The sequence below is a fragment of the Cydia amplana genome, chromosome 3, assembly GCF_948474715.1.
Source record: "Cydia amplana chromosome 3, ilCydAmpl1.1, whole genome shotgun sequence".
Taxonomy (NCBI): domain Eukaryota; kingdom Metazoa; phylum Arthropoda; class Insecta; order Lepidoptera; family Tortricidae; genus Cydia; species Cydia amplana.
Window position 1 is genome coordinate 11608157 of NC_086071.1, and position 27116 is coordinate 11635272.

Below are 27116 nucleotides of genomic sequence, written 5' to 3' on the forward strand. Positions count from 1 at the left end.
TTTAAAATACCTAACACTTGCACAGTCTGTGCTATCCAAATCGCTGCAGAGTTAGCCTGGTCTGACTCTATCGTATTCGTAGTATACCTACATATACCGCGGTAGTTGTTAATTAAGATAATAGGTATCGCTGTGCCGGGTAGGTAAAGGATAACGAAACGTTGCGCCAAGGCTCTGCGGAACTGACCTAAAATGCGTTCGGCAAATGTGCGGGCCAATCAATTAGGGGCGGTCAGCGATCTGCCGGAAAAGAGGGCAGCGCGCGCGCTCTCGAGGAAAGTCGGGAAATGGCGGTGGCGGCGCGGTGGGGCGGGGCGCGGCGGCGGGGGAGGCGGGGAGGACTTGGAGGGTGCGTGAAGGCGCTTGCATCGATCGCGCGGGGCGACCGGCGGCGCGGCGGCCGCTCAGTCCGCCGGGACGGCCGGCGAGAACGCGCGTGTGATGCGCCACCGCTGAGATGGCCGGCGCTCGGGCGCTCGTGGCCGCCTGCTGCTGGTGGTGGCTTACGATCGCAGCCGGTAAGTACCTGCACACTCATTTATTGCTCCCTGGTCCTTCAAAAATTGACAGTGTAAATACTTTGGTGCCATTCGGAACCGCTCGAGGCTCATGGCTGAGCTTAAGAGGATTACCACTGCGAATACGGCTCAAGAATTGAGGCAGAGGTGGCGCGACTGTCAGCCGTATAACCCGATCAGCTGATTGATTGCGCGCACAATATGCCGCAAGTAATACATTTGGTCCGATTTCCCATACACCGGTTTTCAATAGTTTTTCCAGAGGATCACAAAAAACTTGTATCGCGTGTGCTTTATCCGCGATCACCCCTCGTGATTAAAGCACAGCCACTTAGGCTTTACGGCTATGTTACTATTTTAATGTAAGTCGCCCTCGAGTGTTGGGTACTTTTGGTGCTCTATGTAAAACATCGCATGAAAACGGTTACTATCAGTCTTGTATTTGTAGTTGTTAATAGAATATGGTACTTACTTACTTAGTAATATGTACTTGTAGTGTGGTAAGACGTGTTACAAAACTTCGCTCCGGTCGGAGACCCCGACAGTGACGCCGGTGCTTCAGACTTCGTCCTTGCGACGGTCGCGTCTGGACCACTGAGCAAACGTTGATATTACATAACGGCAGGCGGTGCCGGCGGCATAGCATGACACATCTGTAAATATTGATTATAATCACGCCATTGCTGAAGGCCTGGCGTCCACCTGTCCCTTGCTGCGTTTCTGGACAATCTAAGTTTAGTTAGACACGCTAACTAAAAAAAATCTAAAACTTTAAAACGCTTATCAATGGATAATAAACTCCTCTTCGCTTGTTTACGATAAACATACTTCTGTCTTTACCGATAAATTAACCTAAGCGGAAACCTATGAACAAATAAACATAAATCAAGCTCCAATTACCTAATCATTTTATTACTGCAATTATTGATATCTTTGTCTACACAGCTATACAAGCAGTAAAATAGAGCCAAGGTCTGTTTAAGGTCACTGCCTCAAAAGCTCAAGCCCCCTTTTAAAAGAGTTCAACGCGCCCAGTTCCAAAGTTGAGGTCTATTAAAAATGTTTAATTTCAAAATTTTTCCTTATATTCAAAATTTGGGTAGCTTTTGAGTTATTTTAACGTTACTCTAAATGCAAGTGCATGATTTAGTGATGTAACGCATTTTCAATCAGTGCAGTATTCCATTATTTCTATAAAATTATACTGAAAAACCAGTTCTCGTATCGAGTAAAGTTGAAGTAACCAGAGCCCGTACCATGAGTCACTGACAGTGTCAAAACTGACATATACGCTATCGAGAACGTAATTTACTTTCTATACATCTCGTTCGCACTAATATGCGAGTACGAGCGAGATGTATAGAAAGTTAATTACATTCTCGATGGCGTTTATATCAGTGCCAAACTGATGGTAGCCGTACTGGCCGACGAAAACTTAAAATGTAATAAGAAAACATTCCTTAACTCAAAGGTTCCAGTTATTTCGTGTTATATGTTTACGAACTTCGAAGTTAAATTCTGGTAAGTTAAGTTAACGTATGTAAGTACGTTACGATATGGTTAAAATTGCTTACGCAAGGCGCGTTGAATATTCGTCGCTCCCAACTTTAGAGTCACTTTCTTGCTGCCCGCTGTTTCTACTAATCTACTTCTTTTGGAAATTTTAGGCTGTTTGTTGACTTCTTCTTCTTCCTCGCGTTGTCCCGGCATTTTGCCACGGCTCATGGGAGCCTGGGGTCCGCTTGGCAACTAATCCCAGTAATTGGCGTGGGCACTAGTTTTTACGAAAGCGACTGCCATCTGACCTTCCAACCCAGAGGGTAAACTAGGCCCGTATTGGGATTAGTCCGGTTTCCTCACGATGTTTTCCTTCACCGAAAAGCGACTGGTAAATATCAAATGATATATCGTACATAAGTTTCGAAAAACTCATTGGTACGAGCCGGGGTTCGAACCCGCGACCTTCGGATTGCAAGTCGCACGCTCTTACCGCTAGGCCACCAGCGCTTTTTTTTTTAGGCTGTTTGTTGACATCAGGATCATATCGTCACTATACTTACTCAACCTCATATCTGCAACAATCATTTGATGGAAATATTCGTTTTAATGTAGGATATGTTTCAAAGTAAGTAATGTTGTTTTTTATTAACCCGACTCGCGCCCCGTAAGTTACGTAGGGTACGTAACCCTCGGAGCGCGTACATAATTAGACATTAAAATTACACAAAATGTTTTAAGTTAAAGAATACTAAAAACGTGATTTATCGGTGTTTTTAGGTACTGTTGGTTAAACAAGCTGTACCTGTCTGACCTAATGGTAGGTTAGGTTGTTAAACGGTTGAGATTTACACAGAATGTCTTTATACTGCCGCTAAAATAAAAATAAAAAGTGAATTTACCTATATCAATAAATGTAGGGAACTTTTTTTGTTTTCTTTTTCGTTTTCCATTTCTACAGAGTTGGCTAAATTACCCAACGAAATTTAGTTACTCTGGCGGTTTTATACATAAAAGGATGTTATAGTTATGGTAACACAATAGAACCGATTTTGCAAGATCAGTCAGTTAATTTTGGATAAGAAATCTTGTACAGACAGGGTGATCATGTTCATGGTCCGTTTGTCAAATTAAAATATCAGATAAATTTGGATCATTAACTATCATCTCATCGATTTTCAGTGCTGGCAATCGTATTATATAAAGAACAAGTGGGGGGAAGTCAAGTGACTTCGCGAAACTTAAAGCTAAGGCCTGATTCGAACTTTAAGATACGTCAATCAATCTTTGGGTAATATGGCTCCATCGATACTGTCGATGATTTCGCCAACGTCAAAGTGGATCCCACGTGGGATCGAATTATTATTATTTTGATTATTTGTAATAAAATTCAGCCAGTGTACGGTATAAAAGTATAAAATTATGGCCTCTAGGGCTCTAGCCAGCCACGGTTAGAGGTAGAAATACCAAAATAAATGCTCTAGAGCACGACGTTGTTCGGTAAGTAGTTGGGTTCTCAGTTCTTGTAAGGCGATAGCTGGACTTTACAAGAACCCGCGTGGGCTACCCGGCGTTGACGCCAGAATGGTGGTTAAACGCGTTTCATGATTATTTTTTCATTATCTGCACACTTCCACATTAGTTTACTGCATAATACGCTATCAATATTACACTTTAAACAATATTAATAAGCAAAAACAAAGAAATGAATCACGAGGCGATGTTACCAAAATGGCGGTCGACGAATAACCTTAAGATACGTCAAAAATTTGCTAAAGATACGATATGGATCGGATATGTCAAAAGTGACGTTTCTTTAAACAAAATCGTATCTACTGTAAGGAATGTATCGGGCGATATTGCCCAACATTGGATGTTGTTGCCAACTGTTAGTACAAAATTGTTACCAGTGGTAACGAAACGACTGGGTTTTTCTTCTCGGTTGTTACCACCAAAATTATAAAAATACTAACCTAGAAAAAATACAAATAAAAATATTTCGATAAATATGGACCAGTGTAAAAAATATACATATCAATTGGTAACAACTTTGTGATAACATCTGGGAATAAAATAACCCAAGCCGACATCGATTCGATTCGATTTAGTTTCTGGGGTTCCGTACCCATAGGGTAAAAAGTTAAAAACGGGACCCTATTACTAAGACTCCATTGTCCGTCTGTCTGTCTGTCACCAGGCTGTATCTCATGAACCGTGACAGCTGAAATTTTCACAGATGACGTATTTCTGTTGCTGCAAAGAAAAAATAAATTAAGTGGGTCTCCATTACAACAAACGTGATTTTTTTGCCGTTTTTTGCGTAATGATACGGAATCCTCCGTGCGCGAGTCCGACTCGCATTTGGCCGGTTTTTTCTTCGCAAGTGTGATGAAAAACATTGTGTGTAGGTATACAAAAAAAAAACTACTATATAACTCTATAATTCCGGGGGTAAGAATATTGCAAACTCGAGTTTTTAATCTAAATACCTCGTTTGCAAAATTTCACTTACCCCCCTCGGTGCACAATATGTACTATTACTTTCCTCGTATTCGAAATGGAAAACAGAATGTTTAACTCGAGGGTGAAAGAACCCATTTCTAACTCGAACCCTAGATAACTTAAGCTAAAAAACTTTATTTGTATAAGCTCGAACTCAGATACACTTCTAACTGTATATTGGTGGACTTTATTACAAAAGGCATAAGGTCCACCGATGTCCAGTTACAATAAGTTATGCTATTGGGCTAAAATACTAAAATAATAACTTACTCTTTTCATGTCGGGAACAATAGATTTACATATTAACTAAATCGTATGTGTATGGCCAATATGATTAGCATTGTAATGCAAAACTTATCATAAATCTATTTGGAGAGTGTAATCCATTAGAGATAGCGGCATGTCACATTCGTTTGATATTGATAATAAGCAAGCGTGTGTAAACGGTTGTAAACACCAATCATTGTAACTACACTGATTCATCCTACCTGTAAAAAACATAGTATAGTTACTTTTCACCAGGGGCTTATTTCTCGAACCATATTATGCTAATATTATTACTATTAGGCCGCCTTTACACCTGTAAGTTTTACTTACGTAAGTTGGGACACAGCTATACCACAGAATGAGAGATGAATATCGTTATCTCATTCTAACAAATGGCTTTGTCCCTACTTACGTAAGTAAAACTTACAGGTGTAAAGACGGCCTTAATTTATTAGTGTGTTCACGCCAAGGCACTGTGTTGTCATGGAAACCCTTACGGTTTGACAGTTTGTGAACTAATAATGTTAACCTATAATACCATTCGAGAAATGGGCCCCAGATCCATGAAATGGTCTAAATGAAGTACATATTAAGGTAAACGTACTGATGCTCGACGCGGTCCTCCTTGAAACTTATGTCATTGTCAATAGAGGTGACAGCAGGGTGTCATCTATTGGGCATTAGCATGTCGAGCACTGGTACACTGGTACGTTTACCTTATTAAGGGCGATGAAAAAAAAAATACGTCGTATATGATTCGACTTTGTAGGTTAATTACTTTTCCAAAAACTCTTGTTTGTAAATCGAACTAGAGAAGTGCTATCTAATAAGAACTATTTAAAAAAAATTAAGTACATTGAAAATTTAACGTACCTTCACTACATCCTTGGTCGGGCATCAAATATTCGAATCTGATCTGATCTGTAAATTTATTTTTCGATTGTCCTATTAGAACTTAAAAAAAAACTTCATTAGCCTGTTCAATAAATATAACGAATCTAATACAAATGCTTAGAGTAGGCAGAAATGTAAACTAGAAAAAGTGTGTAGATTAGAAAAAAATATTTTCACCTCCGCAGCTCGAACAAGGGTACTTTGATTCTTAAAAACAGTGAGCAAAATGCGATTTTGCTCACTGAGTGAGACAAAATGACATTCAAGTGACCTTTATAGTCAAATGGCATTCCAACATGCGGGGTCTAATAAAAGTTCGAAATACTTGGGTTCTATTATCTCTGTCCCTTTCACACTGTTAGCATAAAGAAACAGACAAAAAAAGTTAAAACGACATTCAACGGTATATTCACGGTTTATAATAGACCCCCGAAAAACTTCAGACCGCATCGTTCCAAACCACGTACGAGTATGAATTCTTAATAATTAATTAATAAAAATAAAGTTTAAGATTTGATAAAAACTGATAAAATACTATATTTTAGGTATTTTATTGTACAATTAAAATAATGAACTCAAAAAATACACAGATCATCACGCAAAATTAATTATTTTACTTTTAAGAATTTCTACCATAGTTGAGAAATAGTACGTACGTATCCGCAATTCGGACCGTATCGTACAAAGATTTTTTTTTACAAAAAAAAGTTGTTGATTGAAGTGTCAGTTAATGTTTGTTATTTCTATATTATTTTGACTGGAATTTATTATTATATACGTTTTGTTTTTGTGTTCCATTGCGGTAATTAAACTTAATTGTTTGTATATCTTAAGAAAACATGAGTGCATGTATTGATGAAGATGGATTACATTTTTCAAGTTGTCTAATAGCTATGTTCTCACTGCTCAGGTGAAAACTGTTGTGTACTACACGAGATCAAAGTTATTTACATCTCGTGCGCTTTTGAGTCCCTTACTACGCTCAAGATTCTAAATTAGATTCACTCGCTACGCTCGTGAATCTATTATAGAATCTTTCGCTTGCACGGGACTCAAATAAGCACTCGAAGAAATATCAAACTTTGATCACTTGTTGTACAAATAACTATTATACGTTTACAATTCGTACGTACAACAACGAAAGTTAAGAAAGGAAGAAATGTGCAGAGGTGACACGATTGATATTTTTTCCAGTTAAACATTTTCTTGGAAGTGGGCCGGCGTGAGAACGCTGGTTTGTCGAAACAAAATAAATACAAATACAATAATTCTGTCTCAGCTGTCCGCTATTGCCGCTATCGAACTATTGACACTATCGTGTCTCTCGCTAGCAGGGATTATGAACTGACACACGGAAAAAACTTTAAAATATTACCTATTTAACTGTTCTTCATCAATTTCACATTACCAATTGATGTTTTCCGAGAAATAATACACGAGTAAAAGTTATTATAAAAAAAGAAAATCGGTCAAGTGCGAGTTCGTTTGACTCGCGCACCGAGAGACCGTACCAACTTTCAATTATTTCATACAATTATAAACACGCAAGACTTTTGTCCAGAAATTTACTTACGCGACCTTATTTATGTACGTTGGTTTGGTTTCTCAGGGATCGCAGGGGAGTCTCTTTATCGAATGAACCGATTTCAACATTTTTATTTCATTTGAAAGAGGGTGTCATTAGCTTAGTAATATCTTAGTAAAAAGTGGTTAAATTGCAAAATAAATTTGGTATTTCACAATTTTTCTTTGGTAAGCTTCGGAGATAACAGTAGGTGGTATTTTTTCCTTTTTCCATTGTAAGTAGGTACTTAAACGGACAGTCGCACCATGAGGGTTCGCGTTTTAACCATTTCGGTATGGAACCCTAAAAAAACCGACCAAGTAGATACTAAGTACTCTTGCACTTGGCCGGTTTTGGTGTTATTTTTAAAACTTATAGTAAAGCAAAACTACCTATTTATAAGCTCTATCACTCCGATAAAATAACGCTTATCTAAGTATTAAAAAAACCAGACAAGAGCATGTCGGGCCATGCTCAGTATAGGGTTCCGTACTTACCCTTCCGTCTTAAGGCTGCCTTGAAAGGGGGCTAGGTATATTAGTACAAGTATTTATCATGTACTTACAAAGCAAAAAGGAGCTTAGTACCATTACCATCGCGAGCGATGCATCGCAGCGCTTTGTACGTCTGTTTACTAAACTGATCAGGTTCGCTATAGTTTTCATTGAAAGACTTTATTAAGCTTTACATTCACGATTTTTTCAAATAGGTACAGTCAGCAGCAATAGTTGCCAAGCGGGCGAGGTGATCAAAATAATCTTGATGCGACTTTATTGTTAAGAGAATAAGAGCGCGTCAAGGCAACTATGAACACCTCGCCCGCTTAGCAACTTCTGCTGCTGACTGTGCTTTTTGGACCCATGGAACAAAAGTTGTGCAAGGGGAGGGCGCATATTTTTGTTTTTCCAAGGCAAATAAAATTGCAGCTTTCTAACACTAAAGACAGACAAATGGACATCGCGAAACTATAAGTAGGGGTTCTTATTTGACTACAGAACCCTAAAAATCGGAAAAAAAGTAATAATAGCGGGGAGGCGCCATTTGGGGTAGTAAAACAAGCATGATCGATTCGCGAGTCTAGGTGGTTGTAAATATGGAATCGTTTCGTTTATTGTGGCCATAAACGATAAACAACTGCGATGCGTACGTAGGCTATATTTTAACCGTAATAAGTATTCAATGACTGTACCTATACCTACAGTTCACTTATACATTCAGATTCAGATAAACATATCTGAATGAATAATGCAATAGGTAGGTAGGTATAACTGCGGTGAAATAATTTGGGGCTCTTTCGGGTTCGGGTACCTAAGATCTTGTTATGTCCAGCCATATTTTAATAGGTGAATATGTAGGTAGATAATACCGATTTTTTATTGTGAGGCCTACCCCTAATTCACGTAAAAATACCCAAACTGTTTCATACGTTTCCGTGGCGTCATCAAACAAATTCAAACAAAACAAAAATAGATTTACTCAAATTGGACCACGGGGCTCGGAATAATCGGCGGAAAAAGGTACATTAAAAAAATTGCCAGGACCGAATACAGACCCTCCTCCTTTTTGGAGTTTATGTCGGTAAAAAAAAAACAAATGACCGTGGTTGTGCATATACATACATATTTTTCCAGAGTTCCCTCAAATTCTCCAAGCAACTGTTAAACCCCCTTTAATACAGAAATAGTTGTTTTATTTACAAAACGGGGCAAAGTTGTTGATTATCTCATCGATAGAGTCTAAATGTATGGGGCCCAATACATTCCACGACTCTTCTCTTTCCGCACAGACTTTACCTACAATTCTAACAAACCCAAACACTATAGGTTGCGTTGTTTTAACACATCCCAACTATGTAATTGAAAAAAATCTAATTTTTGAAGTTAAAAAGTAAAGAAAGGGGTTAAAGTCATGTGTGTTGCTTATAAATAATAACTACATTAGCATACGAATTGTTAATGCCACTATGGTTTTTCTAAGAATATACATACAGTACAACGTGTATTTTAACGAGAAGTCTGACAACGCAGAAGGAATGTAAGAAGTTCGACGACCGAGCATTTGAAACTCAGAAAAGTAGTTCGCGTGTTATGGCACCCGCCCGCCCTCACACCGCTTCCAAAAGAAACCTTTTTTTTTTAAACTTTGAATAGTGTCGTTTCGTCACTATTTTAAAAAACGTTAAACTAAGTTTAAAAAACGCAGAAACGGTGTATGTAACTGATGTAATAGTTAAGTAAGTACTATATAATTCATTTGGTTGATAGTATTAAAATATGAGTATACTAGCGACCCGCCCGGCTTCGCATGAGTACACATAACCTCCTCCTCACGAATCACTTCTATTGATATATAGGTGAAAATGCATAAAAATTCGTCCAGCAGATTTTGAGTTTATCGCGAACATACAGACAGACAGACGCAGCGGGGGATGAAAATAGGTTTTATGTAAAATGAATATTATATCTTAAATCTTTTATAACCCACCCTCTGGTTGCGTGAACTGCGATGCCCTTTTCGCTTCCCCCTTAAAGCTGAGTCGGTATTTTATACTGTAAAGACGCCAGTCGATTTTATGTCGACTATGAAAAAACGACAAGAGACGACACGTACTAGATCCATTCTAGATACGTTATATAGTTTAGATTTCAACTAGTTCTCTTTTGCAGCGCAATTCGAGCAACCAATGTCAATTTTACGTTAGATAGAGTTAGATATCTATTAGATGTGAATTCGATCTCTAAGCCATATCTTGTGGAAATCGTTCAAGAGTATCTCCAGAATCGCTCAAATGTCACATTTGACAGGTTAGATCTTAAACATATCGTTATCGTATTTTGGCGATGTCTAAAAGATATCTAACCTAACAGATGTCTATTTCAAAATTCGAATCGGGCCATTAGAATCCTTGCTCACCTGAATTGCATGCAAAGTGATGAATCATTTTGATCGTTCACCTAAAGGCAGACACCATTTTTCAGCAGGCGCCCGCTGTCTTATAAATTATTTATTTGTTTTCTGTACTGTATGAAAATATTTTTATAGGATTAGGCTTGGATTAGGTGCTATTGTGTTCACAATTTATATAAGAGAAATATTCCTTAAAGTAATGTGTTTTGTAAATGAGAATATCTTATTAGGCTTATCTGAATTAGGCTGACATTTTTCAAGGAAATGTAGTAACGTAGTAGCTATTCGGAACTGTAATTAAGAATGCATAATTTCGAGTTGCTCGCTCGTAAAAAACCCAGCTGGATTAGGGGTATTATGTAAGCGTGTATGTATTAAGTAAAGTTATGAAGGGGCATAGAAGCCGAACCCGTATTTGGTTACAGTTACAACTTACAACCAATGTTACAATACGTATTATACGTAACATCTTCATTAAATAGGCTCTGTATTAGTTAACATGTGTGTTACCAATACCGCACGAACCCAATGCCTGAAAACCGTGATTTCATCCTGCCAGACATAAATAAAGTTCTTCATGTTAATTTATGACTCTTATCTTATTATAGGCACGACTCCGAAAAAAATACGTCAAAACTTACCCTCATAACTTCTATTTTGATGATATCGTAACATTCGTAACCCGATTCCGAGATGGAAGTTTGGTTTACTGATGTACCTATTCTCTATGTCAATGCTGCTTATTGACACCCGGCACGTACATAGAGTCACGCAAAGATCACAAGTAATAGGTAAGGGAGGTACCTTGGTCAGATTTTCGTAAATATTAAATGTTTTTTATAGGTTAGTTCTGGGTTCATTCTAGGTTTGTATTTTAGGTTATAAAGAGCGATACAGCCTGCAGTATGGTACTAAGCTGGTATGTATTATTTAGGCACATTATGCAAATAGGTAATTGAAAAACATTGTAGACCAAGTTGACGATATCCCAGGACCTCGACTTTTAAGTAATTTTCTCCTTTATCTACCCTTTTTAGAAATTGAAAGTTGCTCTGTATGGGTACTTAAGAGTCTAAGGGTTTATAAGGGTTTAAGGTCCCTTTTTAGAGTTTTTCGTAAATAACTCTTAAACGGTGGCCCGTAGCAAAAAAATGTTCTACTACATAAGTAATCCATATAAAATTTCCTGCAAAAAAGGTTCAGTACACTTTTTCGCTAGGATAAATATTTCAAAAGATATTAATGTGGGAAAGTTACCTATAATTTGTTCTAAGGTCGTTTTTTTAGTTTTTTTCGTTAATAACTCGTAAACGGTAGCCCACAGCAATAATATAAAAATGATAAATATGAAAATGATATACCTATAACTTGCCCTAGTTGCTAAGAGCAGGAAGAAATATAGCTAAGTTTGGACCTGGGGATCCGACCCTTTCCCCTCCCTTTTTGGGGCGCAGGCACGGTACGATCTCGTAGCTACTGGGCCAAATCAGCTTTGTTTGACCTTAGGAACAATCGTGCCAAGCGGCATCGCCTGAGTCAAAAGTGCATACTCATTGCACTCACTTAGCATACGAAGTCAATTTCAAAAAATCTATATTTTGAAAGCCTTTATCTCGGAAACTGTTCAATTTACAGAGACAGTTCTAATCTCGTATGTAGCAAATTTAGTCTTCTTTAAAAACGTCTAAGGAAGGTACTATCAAAAACTAGTCCTTTAGGGTTAGAATCACCCAAAACTAAAAAAAACGAAATTTTCGCGGATTTTTCGATTTTTGACAAAGTTGCGTTCGGCGCTCGAGGTCACAAACTTGGATTATTCATTGGGCCAACATCATAAACAAGTCTGCAAAAAATCAGAACTACCGGATTTGACGCAAACGCGAAATGTATAATATTACTGTATTAACATTGTTATTTACGAAAAGTAATTTCAAAAAATAATTGAAGGGATGTTTACAAAAACAACATAAGTAACTGCTTAGAGAGGTTGACACTTTTAAGAACATTGTTAATCGTTTCAGGTGTCAACCAGTGTAGTCAGTTATGTTGTTTTTGTAAACATCCCTTCAATTATACGCGTCTCATTGTTAGTCCCGTTAAGTACCGTAAATAGAGTCTGTGCGGAAAGAAAAGAGTCGCAAAAATAAAACGACTTAATGACATAGGACTCTCTATTTTTTTCGAGGGTCATCCGTTATCGGATCGGACAATGTAGGTAATTACGTTTTAAAGACTCGAGGAAGCTTTCTAAGAAGACTTTCTTGAAGCCGCGACAGGGTTTCGCGCAACACTAACTTCATACGTCTCACTTTAGCGTAATAAAGTGTCTCACCTAATTTAAGAGGTACGATAAGGATTAGCTCAAGAAAATCTATAGTTCGATATCAATTCATTGCCTGGCGAGCAGTATATTAATATTCCTCGTTGATAGGAGACAAATTGTAGTTCTTATATCAATGGCATCAGTTCAGAGACGTCCTGCAAGCAAATATTGTTGTTTCAACCTTGGCATTGACAGTGATTAGTTTAGCGAACCTGCTTATAAATAATACAACGGGAATATTTACATTCGATTCCAATAGGAATGTATCGGGAACTCAGATAGTGTATTTGTCTGAATTGCTAAAGTTAGCGATGACGTGGATAGGTGATCTAAAATTTATTCTCTATTTCCAGACACGCAAGCAGGTGTCTGTCGGGACCTTGATCGGTGACAACTGTTACCAACGGCTGATGACGTGTATTTTGCATATCGAATGCTTTATTGGACCGCCGATGAAAGTGGACTGGTTCCAAGTAGTGGTGCATTAGTAATGTCCATATTGACTGCACGTGAATTAGTGTTTACATCGGCTTTTCACTTTCTGATAGCTGCAAGCAGATGTTATTTATTTACGGTATATTGTACGGTCGCTATAAGATACATCGATACATCGGCATCGGAGCGGCTAAGGTGCCCAAAAATATCTCAGCAGAACTTTTTAACGTCTTGATAATAGAGGATTTGTTCAGATATTCTTGAACACATTGGTCGCTCCGGTATGTCTCATAGTCATTTAGTGAATATATTTACAATATTTACATAGGTATTATATATCAAATAGTCATTTTACTGAATTCATTTTGGCAAAATTTCTAGACACAGGTACAAAGTGCCATCAATTCATGCTATCCCCGAACTACATTTAATTTAATCTATTCAAATGAAAGCAATCAGAACGGGATATCTCTCGAACAAATCAGGCTCAATAAGTAATCTAGTGGAGATGAGGGCTGCAGGTGCGAGTGTCGCAGTGAGCGCAGTGCGGCGCCTGTACTAAATCCAGACCGACCTCGTTTCACGGCCACGGCTACTCAAAACTACTAACTCACTGCCGTATTCGAACTCGAAGATATTCACAAGAGACGACACGTACTAGATCCATTCTAGATACGTTATAGTTTAGATATCAACTAGTTCTCTTTTGCAGCGCAATTCGGGCAACCAATGTCACTTTTGCATTAGATAGAGTTAGATATCTATTAGATGTGAATTGGATCTCTAAGTCATATCCTGTGGAAATCGTTCAAGAGTATCCAGAATCGCGCAAATGTCAAATTTGACAGGTTAGATCTTAAACTTATCGTTATCGTATCTTGGTGATGTCTAAAAGATATCTAATAGATGTATATTTCAAAATCCGAATCGGGCCCCTAGCCTAGTAACACTAATAGTACCTTTAGGTAAGGGTAAGATATGCACCATTCCTACACGGGGTAGCTTCACACAGTCACTCTTACAGAATCTCAAGACAACTATTATGTGTTTTTGAACTCTCAACGTAAATATTTAGACAATATTGTCATATGTTTCGTGCTGAAATAGAGTGTTAAATTCCACGGAACTAATAAAGTATCGTAGTTACAATTAAGTAATACTACTCAATTGTGACTACGATCACCTTGTTGGTTCTTCTACATGATTTATGGCCAGGTACCCTCTCAGAGACTGAATTCAAACAGTGTAACAGTAGGTACCTAATACTAGCTGAGGTACCCGGCTTGGCTCAGAGAGTTGACATTAGTGATGGGTAGGATATCAATTTAAAATGAGTTTGTATGAGTACCTCATTTTCTAAAATGAGGTGTTATAATGTCTTACTTCAAATGAGGTGAGGTACTAGCATATTTTCAGCGTCGACTATTCCATTAATTCCAATCCAACAGCGACATTTTTTAAAATGTATATACATATTTATGTATTCATCACTTCCTTTATAAATCAATAAATAGTAATATTTAATTGGAGTGTAATTCTGGAGGTTAAGAGGATTTTTGAGGGATTCATGTCACAGAGAGGCGGTGAGTGGTACAAACTCAACGCATTTCTCGGTGGACCTTTTGTCGTTGCAATAAGGTTTGTAGTTCGGTAGTTGACAGTGTGGATCATTACTCGTTTCTTCATTTGAGACATTTGAGTTTTGAGTGTCGGCGAGCAGGCGAGCACCTAGCGCCTCGCGCAATCCAGTGACTTTCTTGTGAGTTGTGAGGAGTGTATGAGTTTTGAGGATCGCGAGACTCGCGTGTGAATTTGAACGGATAAGAGTTTTTTGAAATTTGAAGTGTGTGATTGATTTGTGTGGCAAGAGGTGTGATGCGCGCGAGTAAATGAGTAAAATAAAGAGTATAAATAAATAGAGGAGTGAAGTAAGACATTTTTGCGGTACGAAGTACTGCGACAAATTAACAAAATGAGTGGTACAAATGAGGTGCCTCACGAATGAGCGACTCAACACTAGTTGACATGTGATTGTATGGTATTTGTAAAAAAAAAAGAACAAATGGCCCACAATATTCCAGCATATTCCACAACATTCGAGAGTGTTCTGGAATATTCAATAGTGATCTGGGATATCCTCGAACAGGTTTGTTCCTGGTTCGTCGTATTCCTGTTTCGTCGTATTCCTGCATCGTCGGATTCCTGATTCGTCGAAATGTGCTAAAAATGCTAGAAAAAGTACGATCACTGGTGATTACATTAAATCTTCATATTTAGGTATTAATACTGTTTTACTGCACGACATATTTAATTATATGTATATAATTCCCACGAAACAAGAATACGACGAATCAGGAATCCGACGAAACAGGAATACGACGAAACAGGAATACGACGAACCAGGAACAAACCCTCGAACATTCGACAACATCCCAGAATGTTCTGAAATGTTGTGGAAGGCTCTCGAATACTCTCGACTGCCCTGGACTGTTATAGAAATGTCTAAAAGGACGAAATTATCTGCCCTTATATCATCAAAAGCACGTCGTTCAGGTAAAAACGGGAATCTTCTTCATGGAAATACAAAAAATGCTAAAAATAATCCATAAACTATACAAAAACTATAATATATGTAAGGATAAATTTAATAATCCATTTAGATTATTTTTCAAGTGATTTTATTAGGTAATTCGAAATCATTCTATATTTATACTATACTATTTATACTGTTTTTAATTATTAGTATTTACGGGGCTATTCATAAATTACGTCATTTCAAATGGGGGGGGGGGGGATCTGGATATCGGATGATGGTAGCATGACGTAGGAGGAAACGAGGTCATTCGAAGCATGATTTTTGGATAATTAGTCAAAAATAGATGACGTAATTTATGAAGCGCCCCTAACTCTAACAAAATTTTGGTGCTCTAAGAGAGTACCAGTAGTAAAAGGTGGGAAAAAATTCCCAGTAGTTACCACTGATAACAACTTGGTGGTAACTAGTAGGAATAACCCGTTTTTGCGACACGCACATTATACACTTTCGTTTATTATATATACCTATTGATAATGAGTGATGATGATGTTGAAATTTCCTTCAGATGTCTTGCCTATATCCCGGCTTCATCACCAAAATGGGACACACTGCCGTATAACCATTGCAATCTGTATGATCTACGTAAAGATTGAGAACACTGCTAAAAAAACGCAAAAGAAAACACTTTTTTCGCTTAGGCAATATAGGTCAGATGCGCACAATCCTTTCGTAGCGTGGGCGTGTATTTGTATTTTTCTGATCAGGTGATGTTTTGTGCAATGGTTTTTTGCGTGCCATCAAAGTGTTTGCGATAATTTGCTCCCACATTCTTTATAAATGCGAACGGGGAACTGATGACAGTTATAATTATGGATTATTTTATCGATTTATAACGTTTACGTTTTTGTTGGTATAAAGGGTTGCGGAAAAAAATCTTTATAGTCCGCTAATCACATTTCATAGCGTCACAAATACAGGAAAAATATGTAGGTAAACCATTGAGCTCACAACGTGTTTCCCCAATTTAAATTAATCTCATAATGAGCATTTGCGCAATGAGAATTGTGTATTGGGCGATACTAATGACAAAAAAATATATGTACCTACTAGCTGTTGCCCGCGACTTCGTTCGCGTGGATTTGTATGTTGGTGGTAATATATTTTACATGAGCAGAGAGCATTATCTCTTCTTCGTCTTCTTTATTTGCCATACCCTAACGCAGTGGTTCCTAACCTTTTCAGTCCGGTCACCCCTATGACTAACTAGGGAACCTGATTTTACCCCTCCTCCCAATGGTAATAAAAAAATAAAACGTGTACGTTTGTTGTATTGTTATATTAGGTTAGCTTATTACCCCCGTAAAATACAAGTTTTACCCCTACGGGGGTAATTACCCCCAGGTTAGGAACCACTGCCCTAACGGATGTCGGCGACCATCTAAAGAAGATAGCAGTAGGGACGGTTAATCATTTGTTAATAAATATACAAAGCATGAGAATTGGCTGTCACAAACTACTATGAATAAACTACTTATGAAGTTTCAAGCCCCTAACTGAAAAAAATTGGTCTCGATAGAATCCCTCTCCACCCCCTCAGAAGCTTTTCAATCCACTGTTAAAAAAAATTCGCTTCCGATACAAACTTTCAACCCTTTTTCACCACCTTAAGGGATACATTTTCAATACCTTTTTACGAAGTTTGAAGTTCCTAGCTTAAAATAATAATTTAACCCCATAAAAACTTTCAACCCCTTTTTAACCCTTTTAAAGGATGAATTTTTAAAAACGCTGTAACATTTCTTGTATTCTAATAATATGCCTTTGTACAAAGATTCAAGCCCCGCACTCACAAAAATGTTTGATCTCCATACAAACTTTTAACCCCTTTTTCACCACCTTGAGAAATGAATTTTCAAAAACGCTGAAATTATTATTTTTTTCTTTCAATAAAATACCTTTTTATGAAGTTTCAAGTTCCTAGCTTAAAATAAAATTTGCACTCCAAGATAAACTTTCATCCCCGTTTTTAACCCTCTTATGGGTTGAATATCCAAAAACGTCGCATATACTTTTTTTTGTAATCGGCTATAATATGCCTATAGATCTAAGAAGTTTCAAAGCACCTGTAATTGATTCATACTTTCAACCCCTTTTTAACCCTGTTAGGGGATGTTTTTTTTAAACTCTGAAATTACTTTTCTTGTATTCTAATAATATCCCCATAAACAAAGTTTCAAAGTCCCGCGCTCGAAAATATTTTTGATATCCACACAAACTTTCAACCCCTTGAATTTTCAAAAACGCTGAATATAGTTTTCTAGTATTTTAATAATATATTTTTTTACGAAGTTTCAAATTGCTAGCATAAAATAAAACTTGAACCGCATACAAACTTTCATCCCCTTTTTAACCCCCTTAGAGGTTGAATTTCTCAAAATCGCTTCTTATCTCATGTAAACTTGTTGTGCAAATTTCAACTTTTTATCTTTTGTAGTTTCGGCTCTGCGTTGATGAATCAGTCAGTCAGGACACTTGCATTTATATATATATAGATAGATAGATTTGGGTAACAGTTTATTTGAGTATATACGTTCTATGTAAAACACTGGTTACCATAAAAGGGGTTGCCATGCGCCGAATGTATTTTTACCTACAAACTATAAATTATCTGCTGTTTAGAGACGCGTGTTGCTGGGCGACCACGTGTCGGCAGCCGAAAGAACGATATCGATTAGTCAGTAGGTATGTACCCAGTACCCACCCCAGTCATGTAACCGTACGTGGTAGCCCGTGTACGTGAATAGTACAATAGCCGTAAATTATGGACGCCTCCGACCCGCAATTAGGTCGTCTTGGCACTCGCCCCGCCACGCGGCCGGGCCCCCGACACCCGGTTTGTCATTATTAATTGGCTCAGGACCACTTCAAAGCCTTAATGACGTGCTTAAACCGTCGAACCCTTTATTAATACTGCTAAAACATGAATGTTCGTGTTTAGTGTTAACACTTAATTCGACGTTCATTCATAATTTTATATAGGCTTGACACATATTTAGTAGGCATTTAGTGCATCCCAAAAAAATGTTTTAGCGAAGAATCCACATTCTGCGTGGAATAGATTCTGATTTTTGTTAATTTTTCCAAATTGATCTCAAATTCCTTTGTGAGAGATGAGGTTATTAACCTTGTACCAGTTATCAACTTGTCACTGAAAACTAAATAAAATGAAAACTAAAAACCGACTTCAAAAAGGATAAAATAAAATATTATCCCGTTTTATATGCACTAGTAACTGACACGTTTGTTTTATTCTTTTTGAAGTCTTTAAGCGGGTGGTCAGTATAAGCGGAGTCATAAATAAACGGATTCCACTGTAAATGTAATTCACAAAGGAGTATTTGACGGTCAAAAAGAGTTTCTGTGGACTGTTTGTATTTAATTATTATGTGTATATATTTGGATGTAGCTAGCTCGTGGGTGAGCCGTAAGCATGTCCACTGGACATAAATGATTGTCATTTCATTAAGTATTCGGCCCGTAGCTGTCAAGGTCTAATTTGCTATTCCCTACTATATGATAAGTGTATCATACTGATGTAATATTGATTACTTAGGGTAGCTCTCACGGGGAATAGGAAAATAGACCTCCCGACCGTCGCCGCCGTCACATTTGTTTTATTCTTTTTGAAGTCGGTCTTTAAGCGGGTGGTCAGTATAAGCGGAGTCATAAATAAACGGATTCCACTGTAAATGTAATTCACAAAGGAGTATTTGACGGTCAAAAAGAGTTTCTGTGGACTGTTTGTATTTAATTATTATGTGTATATATTTGGATGTAGCTAGCTCGTGGGTGAGCCGTAAGCATGTCCACTGGACATAAATGATTGTCATTTCATTAAGTATTCGGCCCGTAGCTGTCAAGGTCTAATTTGCTATTCCCTACTATATGATAAGTGTATCATACTGATGTAATATTGATTACTTAGGGTAGCTCTCACGGGGAATAGGAAAATAGACCTCCCGACCGTCGCCGCCGTCACATTTGTTTAACGTCAATCTCCCCCTTCGTACATATCTACCTATTACAAGTCGGAATAAAATGTGTGCTCCTATTTCTCAACACATAGTCTAGCATGTAACTGAAAGTATTATTTCTTTTAATGCAGTCTAATGCTGTTTTTTATGACGCGGCAGTCGTCCGCCGCGCCGCGGTCAAGCCGACCGGAGCCAGAGCATTTTCACATTGTCCGATTCGCTATCGGCTGCAGGATCGTACATCCGCATAGTCAGGCCACGGGAGCGGACACGCACACTACAACAAACATTATGCCTACACATACTCACACAAACAAATATTATCGGTCCAACAGCTGACGGGTGGCTCCGACATGCCTGAAATTATCAGAAGCGCCTTTCTGATATAATGATTTATTAATTGAATAAATAAATACAGAAAAACACATATATTATGTATATCTTACATTTTACTTCAATCCGACATCCGACATCGGATTGGGCAATGTGAAAACGCTCGAAGTGAACGATATCGACATTGCACTCCTCCTTCATGTGAATTTTGCTGAATCAACTGAATCATTGCTTTTCACCCTACGAGTATATAGAGGTTGCAAATGTTGCATTAATGGATGGTTAAATTGGAACTTTTAATTCTGGTAATTTGTCAGGGGTCGCAGGTCACGAAGGGTGGGAGTAGAGGCAGGTTGTTACGGCCTTTACCGTAAATTAAGCCAGTATGTAGGTAGGTACTGCATGATCGATACTAATTTATTTATTTTTCATTTCAACTGCGATGTTAGCTGTATAAATTCCATTAATTGCATTTTGAATTCATTGGCTTTGTTTTTTAGGGTTCCGTACCCAAAGGGTAAAAACGGGACCCTATTACTAAGACTCCGCTGTCCGTCCGTCTGTCACCAGGCTGTATCTCACGAACCATGATAGCTAGACAGTTGAAATTTTCGCAGATGATGTATTTCTGTTGCCGCTATAACAACAAATACTAAAAACAGAATAAAATAAAGATTTAAGTGGGGCTCCCATACAACAAACGTGATTTTTGACCGAAGTTAAGCAACGTCGGGCGGGGTCAGTACTTGGATGGGTGACCGTTTTTAAACAAGCTTTTATTAGGTCGACCTGTATGTAAGTAACTATGTAATGGAATCTTGCATGTAAAATTTGATCCACTTCCCGATTTCCGATTGAGCTGAAATTTTGCATACACATGTAAGTCGGGTGCAATATTATGGTACTATCGAGCTGATCTGATGATGGAGACAGGAGGTGGCCATAGGAACTCTGTAATGAAACAACGCAACCTAATTGTGTTAGGGGGTTTTAGAATTGTCTCGATGAGTATTAGCTGTCTGTCGTAAGAAAAGTACAGTCAGTGATATAAAAGCTTGTACCAAAAAGGAAATTTTTGACAAAAACTTACCTATTTGCTTGTTTTTTCTTTGCTTGTGTTGCTCTATTTTTTGTTGATGGTGCGGAACCCTCCGTGCGCGAGTCCGACTCGCACTTGGCCGGTTTTTTTACCTTTGGAGGTAGCGCAGAAAACGTGGGAGGTAGTCACGCTTCGACTTCGAACCTTTGTAACTATTTAAATATGTTTATATAAACATGTAGGTATTAAAGAGGTTCCGCGAATAATATTTATGACCAGCAGGTATATGTATAATTTTCAATTTGGAGCATATCATGCACGAAAAATGTTGATAATTGATGATCTTTCTCAATAAAATGAATAAATCGTTTATGGCGGTCTGTGTGTTAATGTATCTGATTAAGTAGTAAGATTTTTTTGATCTTCTTATCTTAATGATATAATTGTTTATTAACAGATAAGACGATAATATATGAGGTGGGGAATAAAATAATGATTGTCTACGATATATTCCCGTTTTTTTGCAATAAGCAATCAAGAGTGAACTTTGTGGTTTTAATAAGTTTACCGTGCACACACGTGCCCCGATAACGCATCTTATCTCGCGTGCTGTTTGCGGGGCGCGGCGTCCGCGCACCGCCGAATGTCAAGTTCAAAGTGTCAAGAACTGAAAATGGATCGTGGCCGTCGATTGCGTCAAACATGTACAGATACGTATCTGCCATATTGTCATTTATTGAGGCATCGAAGGCACAGACTATTCGGCATTCAGCCACGATTGTAAATTATGTAAAAATATTTTAAACGGTTATTAAAATAATCAAATTAAATATTTTTAAACATACCTAATTTTAAAAGTAAAACTCATTTACGCTACTATATGTACGAATAGGGTATTTGAATGTATATAAACACAATATCGCTATTTAATAAATCGGACAGAAATATAAAAAGTAGGTGCATGAGTTGACCGTGACGTCAATGTGTAATGTTTCATATAAATTTCATAATATCTGGGAGACCGAGCTTTGCTCGGAAAACATATAAAAACTCAAAAATGTGCGTTTTCCCAGAGATAATACCTAGCTAGATCGATTTATCGCCTCCGAAAACCCCCTTATAGCAAATTTCATCGAAATCGTTAGAGCGTTTCCGGGATCCCCGAAATAAATGAACAAGAATTGCTCGTTTAAAGGTAGCAAAATAGCAACATTTTGACAGTTCTAAAAAAGCGGCCAAGTGCGAGTCGGACTCGCCCATGTAGGGTTCCGTATTTAGGGGATTTATGACGTATTACAAAAAAACTACTTACCTACTAGATCTCGTTCAAACCAATTTTCGGTGGAAGTTTGCATGGTAATGTACATCATATATATTTTTTAGTTTTAATAGTCTCTTATTTTAGAAGTTACAGGGGGGGGGGGGGGGCACATTTTACCACTTTGGAAGTGTCTCTCGCGCAAACTATTCAGTTTAGAAAAAAATGATATTAGAAACCTCAATATCATTTTTGAAGACCTATCCATAGATACCCCACACCACACGTATGGGTTTGATGAAAAAAAATGTTTTGAGTTTCAGTTCTAAGTATGGGGAACCCCCAAAATTTATTCTTTTTTTATCTATTTTTGTGTGAAAATCTTAATGCGGTTCACAGAATACATCTACTTACCAAGTTTCAACAGTATAGTTCTTATAGTTTCGGAAAAAAGTGGCTGTGAGATACGGACGGACAGACAGACAGACAGACAGACATGACGAATCTATAAGGGTTCCGTTTTTTGCCATTTGGCTACGGAACCCTAAAAAGGAGCTGATTTGACTAGTAGAAAAATATTAGGTACCCTATTAGTGACATAATAAAAAAGAGCTATAACTCCCGAGGGAGTTATAGTGGTTTCATAGCTTTTTTTACAATCCATAACTCCCGCGGAGACAATATAGGCCTTCCTTCAGTACATTTTCATGAAATAAGATCTTTTGGGGACAGTGTGATGAAAATAATAATTAGTAGTATTATTAGTGGTACCTATACTCGTATCACAAAATAATCCGTATTATTGATGTCGTCAATAATGTCCTTTAGTGTCATGTTTACCTTAATGAGTTATGTTAAGATCATTACAATGAATGTTTCCGATATGGTTGCAGTTTAAAATCATAACATTTAACTAAGCAGCAGGTGTGCTATCTGCTCCGGAATCATACTTAAAACATTATTACATATACTTAGGTCGATTTTATCTACGTCTATTCCATGCATTTGCAATCTTAATTATAAGGTACCTAAGTACCTAAGTACTTATGTATAGTATTTCGTAAAAGCTAACATATACATATATACTACATACTTAATTACTTTCACCAACTCCCAAAGGCTGACAAAACACTAGACAGGGAAAATAAATACTTGGAAAAGGCACGTATTTAACCGGTCAACTAATTAATAGAATTTGGGTAGTTTAAAAAAATAGAAATGGCTACTAAAATTAATAGTTTGGCAACAAAAACGGAGCCTTAAAATATATCAATATGAGTTGTATTTTAATGCCGTTACAACTTTTGATTATTTTTAGGCAGGTACCAAGTATTTATTTGGCAACTGAATTAATATATTGGAGACCATTTATTGAAGCACATTTTAAAAAGTAAACGGCTATCTATGAATTAAAAAATGTAGTTCTTTTAAAATATTTTTCTACTCCCGTACTTTTATTTGTCATTTAAAGGGTCGTGCACACACCTTTAAAACCCTACATTATAGTTGTCAAGACAAGTATTTAGTCTATTCCCCAAAAAAGAATTTGTGCATACACGCAGTATCTTTTTGGCGATTTTACGATACTTCGTGTAATGACCACTTAAATAATATTGAATGAAATACAGTGTTGCCAACCTTATTTTAAATGTCATCTCTGACATATAAGTGAACCATAGACATGTTTTTTTTTTAATTTCATTCATTCATTAATTCTTTTCCCGCCCGTACCCTCATTTTTTGCTACTTCTTGAATTAAAAATATTTGTTTTTACAATTTTATTTCAAGGTAAGTGTTTGGTCGTAAAAAAAGTATTGTATGCAACGTTCTTTAACTGAGTCAAAAAAATATTAGTGGCGTCTTTATTAACAATTTTCGGCTTCGCCTCTTTTCGCGCTTCGTTGTTGTGTATTGTTACTCACGCCACTCGCCTTTTTTGACCTCTCTTAAACAACGGTTGCATAAAATACTTTTTGATTGGTCATTATACGGTCAACCTAACACGCTCCTCCACGCTTCGCTCATCGTCGCACCTATCTGTTGGCTCTGGCAGAACACAGTGGTAACTATTGAAATTAGTAATTAAAAATTTAAAGATCTAATGGTATAATGGCCATTAGGCGTTTCATGATTAGAAATTTCGACTATAAGTATACTGACCATTGCGTATTGGTAAATTAATTTGAGGTGTTTTGTGTAAAAAGTGACCAATATTTATTAAATTTAACTGCTTTCGTGTTAAAATACTACCTAGCTGAAACGATATGCTCAGTTTATATGATGTAGAATTAGGGCGAGGACCTCTGATGCTCGCGCGGGTTCGTACCTGGTGCAAAGGCTGGCCATCGCTATCCAACGTGGCAACGCGGCAAGTGTCATGGGCACCTTTGCACCCAGTACAACTCGCGGAGGTCTTTTTGATTAAAATATTCTAATATTTAGATTTATTTAAGTTATTTTTGTATGATTTTTTATTGTAGTTGTAGTTTTTAATTTTAGTTTATAATTTTTTTGCATATACATATGTATTACTTACTTGCTTGCTTACTTATTTAATAAAAAAAATCTTATAGGTACATACAATTCTTATGACACGAAATTTGTTGGATGTACTTAATTAACTAACACTATTCTTGCAAACTAAGAATCGCAATATTTATTTTCTAATAATTAATCTATCAAAAATTAATGAGGTAAATCAGGTAATATATAATTATGTTCCTAGTAGGTATTCGGTAAAAAATAATTAATCGAGTCTATGCAGATCTAATTATCATTAATAAACAAAGTCATATACCGACCAGGAAAAAGCAAAATGAAAGTTATGTATAGTTAACGTCAAAAATATGTATACACTTTTGAACCTTATTTCAATGAGATAGGGTTTAAAAATGTGGACATATTTTAGGCGGCGACGTACCAAGCAAGGTCAATGGCTGAGTACTGGATCCGCGAAACCCAGTGCTCAGCCGCATTAAAACGTTATTTCAAATGGGGCTGACTACTGGGTTTTACTTTAAATTGACTAGGGCATGCCTAACTAAATTTGAAAATGTAAATTTAACGGTCCTAACGGTCGCATTGGCTAGAAAATAATAAAATAAACGAATAACCCAAAGGTCAGCCGTGGGGGGCTGGGCACTGGATTCTTTGGAAAAAAGTGTTATCCAGTGGCCAGCCCCCTCAATTTATAAGTGAAATATTGATATTTTCATTCAAATATAATGCAATTTAATAGATAAACTAATAAATAAACCAATCATATACAAAAACAATAACTTTTAACATTAAAACATAGTTTTTCTTGCCTGTTAAGAGAACACCACGTGCAGTAAAAAATATGGCGGACATGACACTATTGCACTCGTCGACAAACAGCACCTCGATGAACGAGTATATTTCTTCCCCCCGTTCCCTCACCGCACCTGTCGTGTGACGTATTAACCAATAAGGAATCAAAGCTCCTATTTGAGTACTCGCGATTTGTTTAAACGAATATACCAGATATTTATGACCAATAAACGACTCAAAAGGCTGACCACTGGTACCTGGCTGGCCACTGGTGCCGTTACCCTACTTATCATAACTTTTGACCCTCTTTTTGCATTTTTTTCTAACCGGAATCATTAGGACAATCGAGCGTCGTGGAGGTTTGAAGTTGAACTCACTACCTCGGCTATTTTTTGCGCTTTTAAGGGTTAAGAGCCACATTGAACCCTACTAGTAGTAATAAAAGAAGGTTGATCTTTATTTAATTATTATTTTGCATTAAGTGAATTTTGGTTGTCACCAGATGATATGAGAGTACCTAAACCTAACACTACTTATATTATGGTTTTAGAATATGAAAAACAATATTAATTACACATGAGGTAAAACATTTTAATTCTAGCGTTTTGTATATATATTTTGAGTGGACAGGACGTTTTTGTTACTAGGAAACTTAGAATTTATAAAATAGAAGAGGTGTAGTTTTTCATAGTTACTCAACATTATATTGTGCAACTTTGAAGTTTAAAATAATTATTATTATGGTTTACGTTAAGTCAACACTGATTTTAAAAAAACCCACGGGATGTTTACGAACAGACGTGGACGGTAAAGGGTACGCGAAGGACAAAATCTTATCGGAATTTTAGATCAGCCGTTAGAATTGGTTTGATGGAGTAAACATGGGTGTAGCGCTGCAGGTTTTTCTGATCTGAATCGTAATGTTGCATGAAATCGAAATCCATTATAAAAGTTCCTTAAATAATAAAAACGACACGAACACGTAAAGAAAACTTGGGTGGCATATTCCGATGATACGCAATTGTGGTACTTATTTGTGAATGACTATTTCATAAAGTTTACTAATTACCAGTTAATTGAGCTAAAACCTCTCGTGTCGCGAATTTCGAATATAGTGATGAATTTTGCCTTTTTATTTTTTTTGTAGTCAAAAGTATACAGTATTAGTTGGTCAACCAAAAGTATGCCGTAACATTTTACGGCTGCCATAGTTTTTAATCTGATTAATTTTTTAATTCAGAATGTGTTTCTTTCGTTATTTTGTGAGACTTGTTAAACACTTGGAATACAAGAATTGTGCGTTGCGAAACGCGTTCCAAAAGGAAACTTTTTGAACATGTGTCTAAATTAGTAATGTTGGTGTCGCGCACGGGCCGCGTACGTAGTTCGCGGGTACCGTGCGGCGGCGGCGCGGCGTGCGGCACGATATGGCACGGGGGCCGCAGCGGGCCGTGACCGCCACCTGCCAGCCACCGGGCCGCGGCCACCCTCTTACTACTTCTACCTTATTAACGAACTTCATTATTCCAAAATCCCGCATGAATAATATACACCAAATTTACACAACACTTTCATCTTACTTGGCTTAAGTGATTAAATTTACATATTTCGACATTCACTTTGCTTGCACGAGCCTTTTCATTTTCAAATGTTACCACGTAGGTACGAACTGATATACTTAAGTTACATTTCGTTTTCTTTCATATCTCGTAAAAAA

General features: G+C 37.2%; 1 protein-coding gene across 2 annotated transcripts in view; it reads left to right on the forward strand.

The window, feature by feature from the left end:
- Nucleotides 1–299: 299 nt before the first annotated feature.
- Nucleotides 300–27116, forward strand: part of LOC134662494 (protein kinase C-binding protein NELL1-like) — a 74021-nt gene continuing 47204 nt past the window's right edge. For both annotated transcript variants that reach the window (XM_063518740.1, XM_063518739.1), the window contains exon 1: nucleotides 300–518. In XM_063518740.1, coding sequence (XP_063374810.1) covers nucleotides 458–518 — 61 coding nt within the window. In that variant the 5' untranslated portion in view covers nucleotides 300–457. The remainder of the gene's footprint in view (nucleotides 519–27116) is intronic.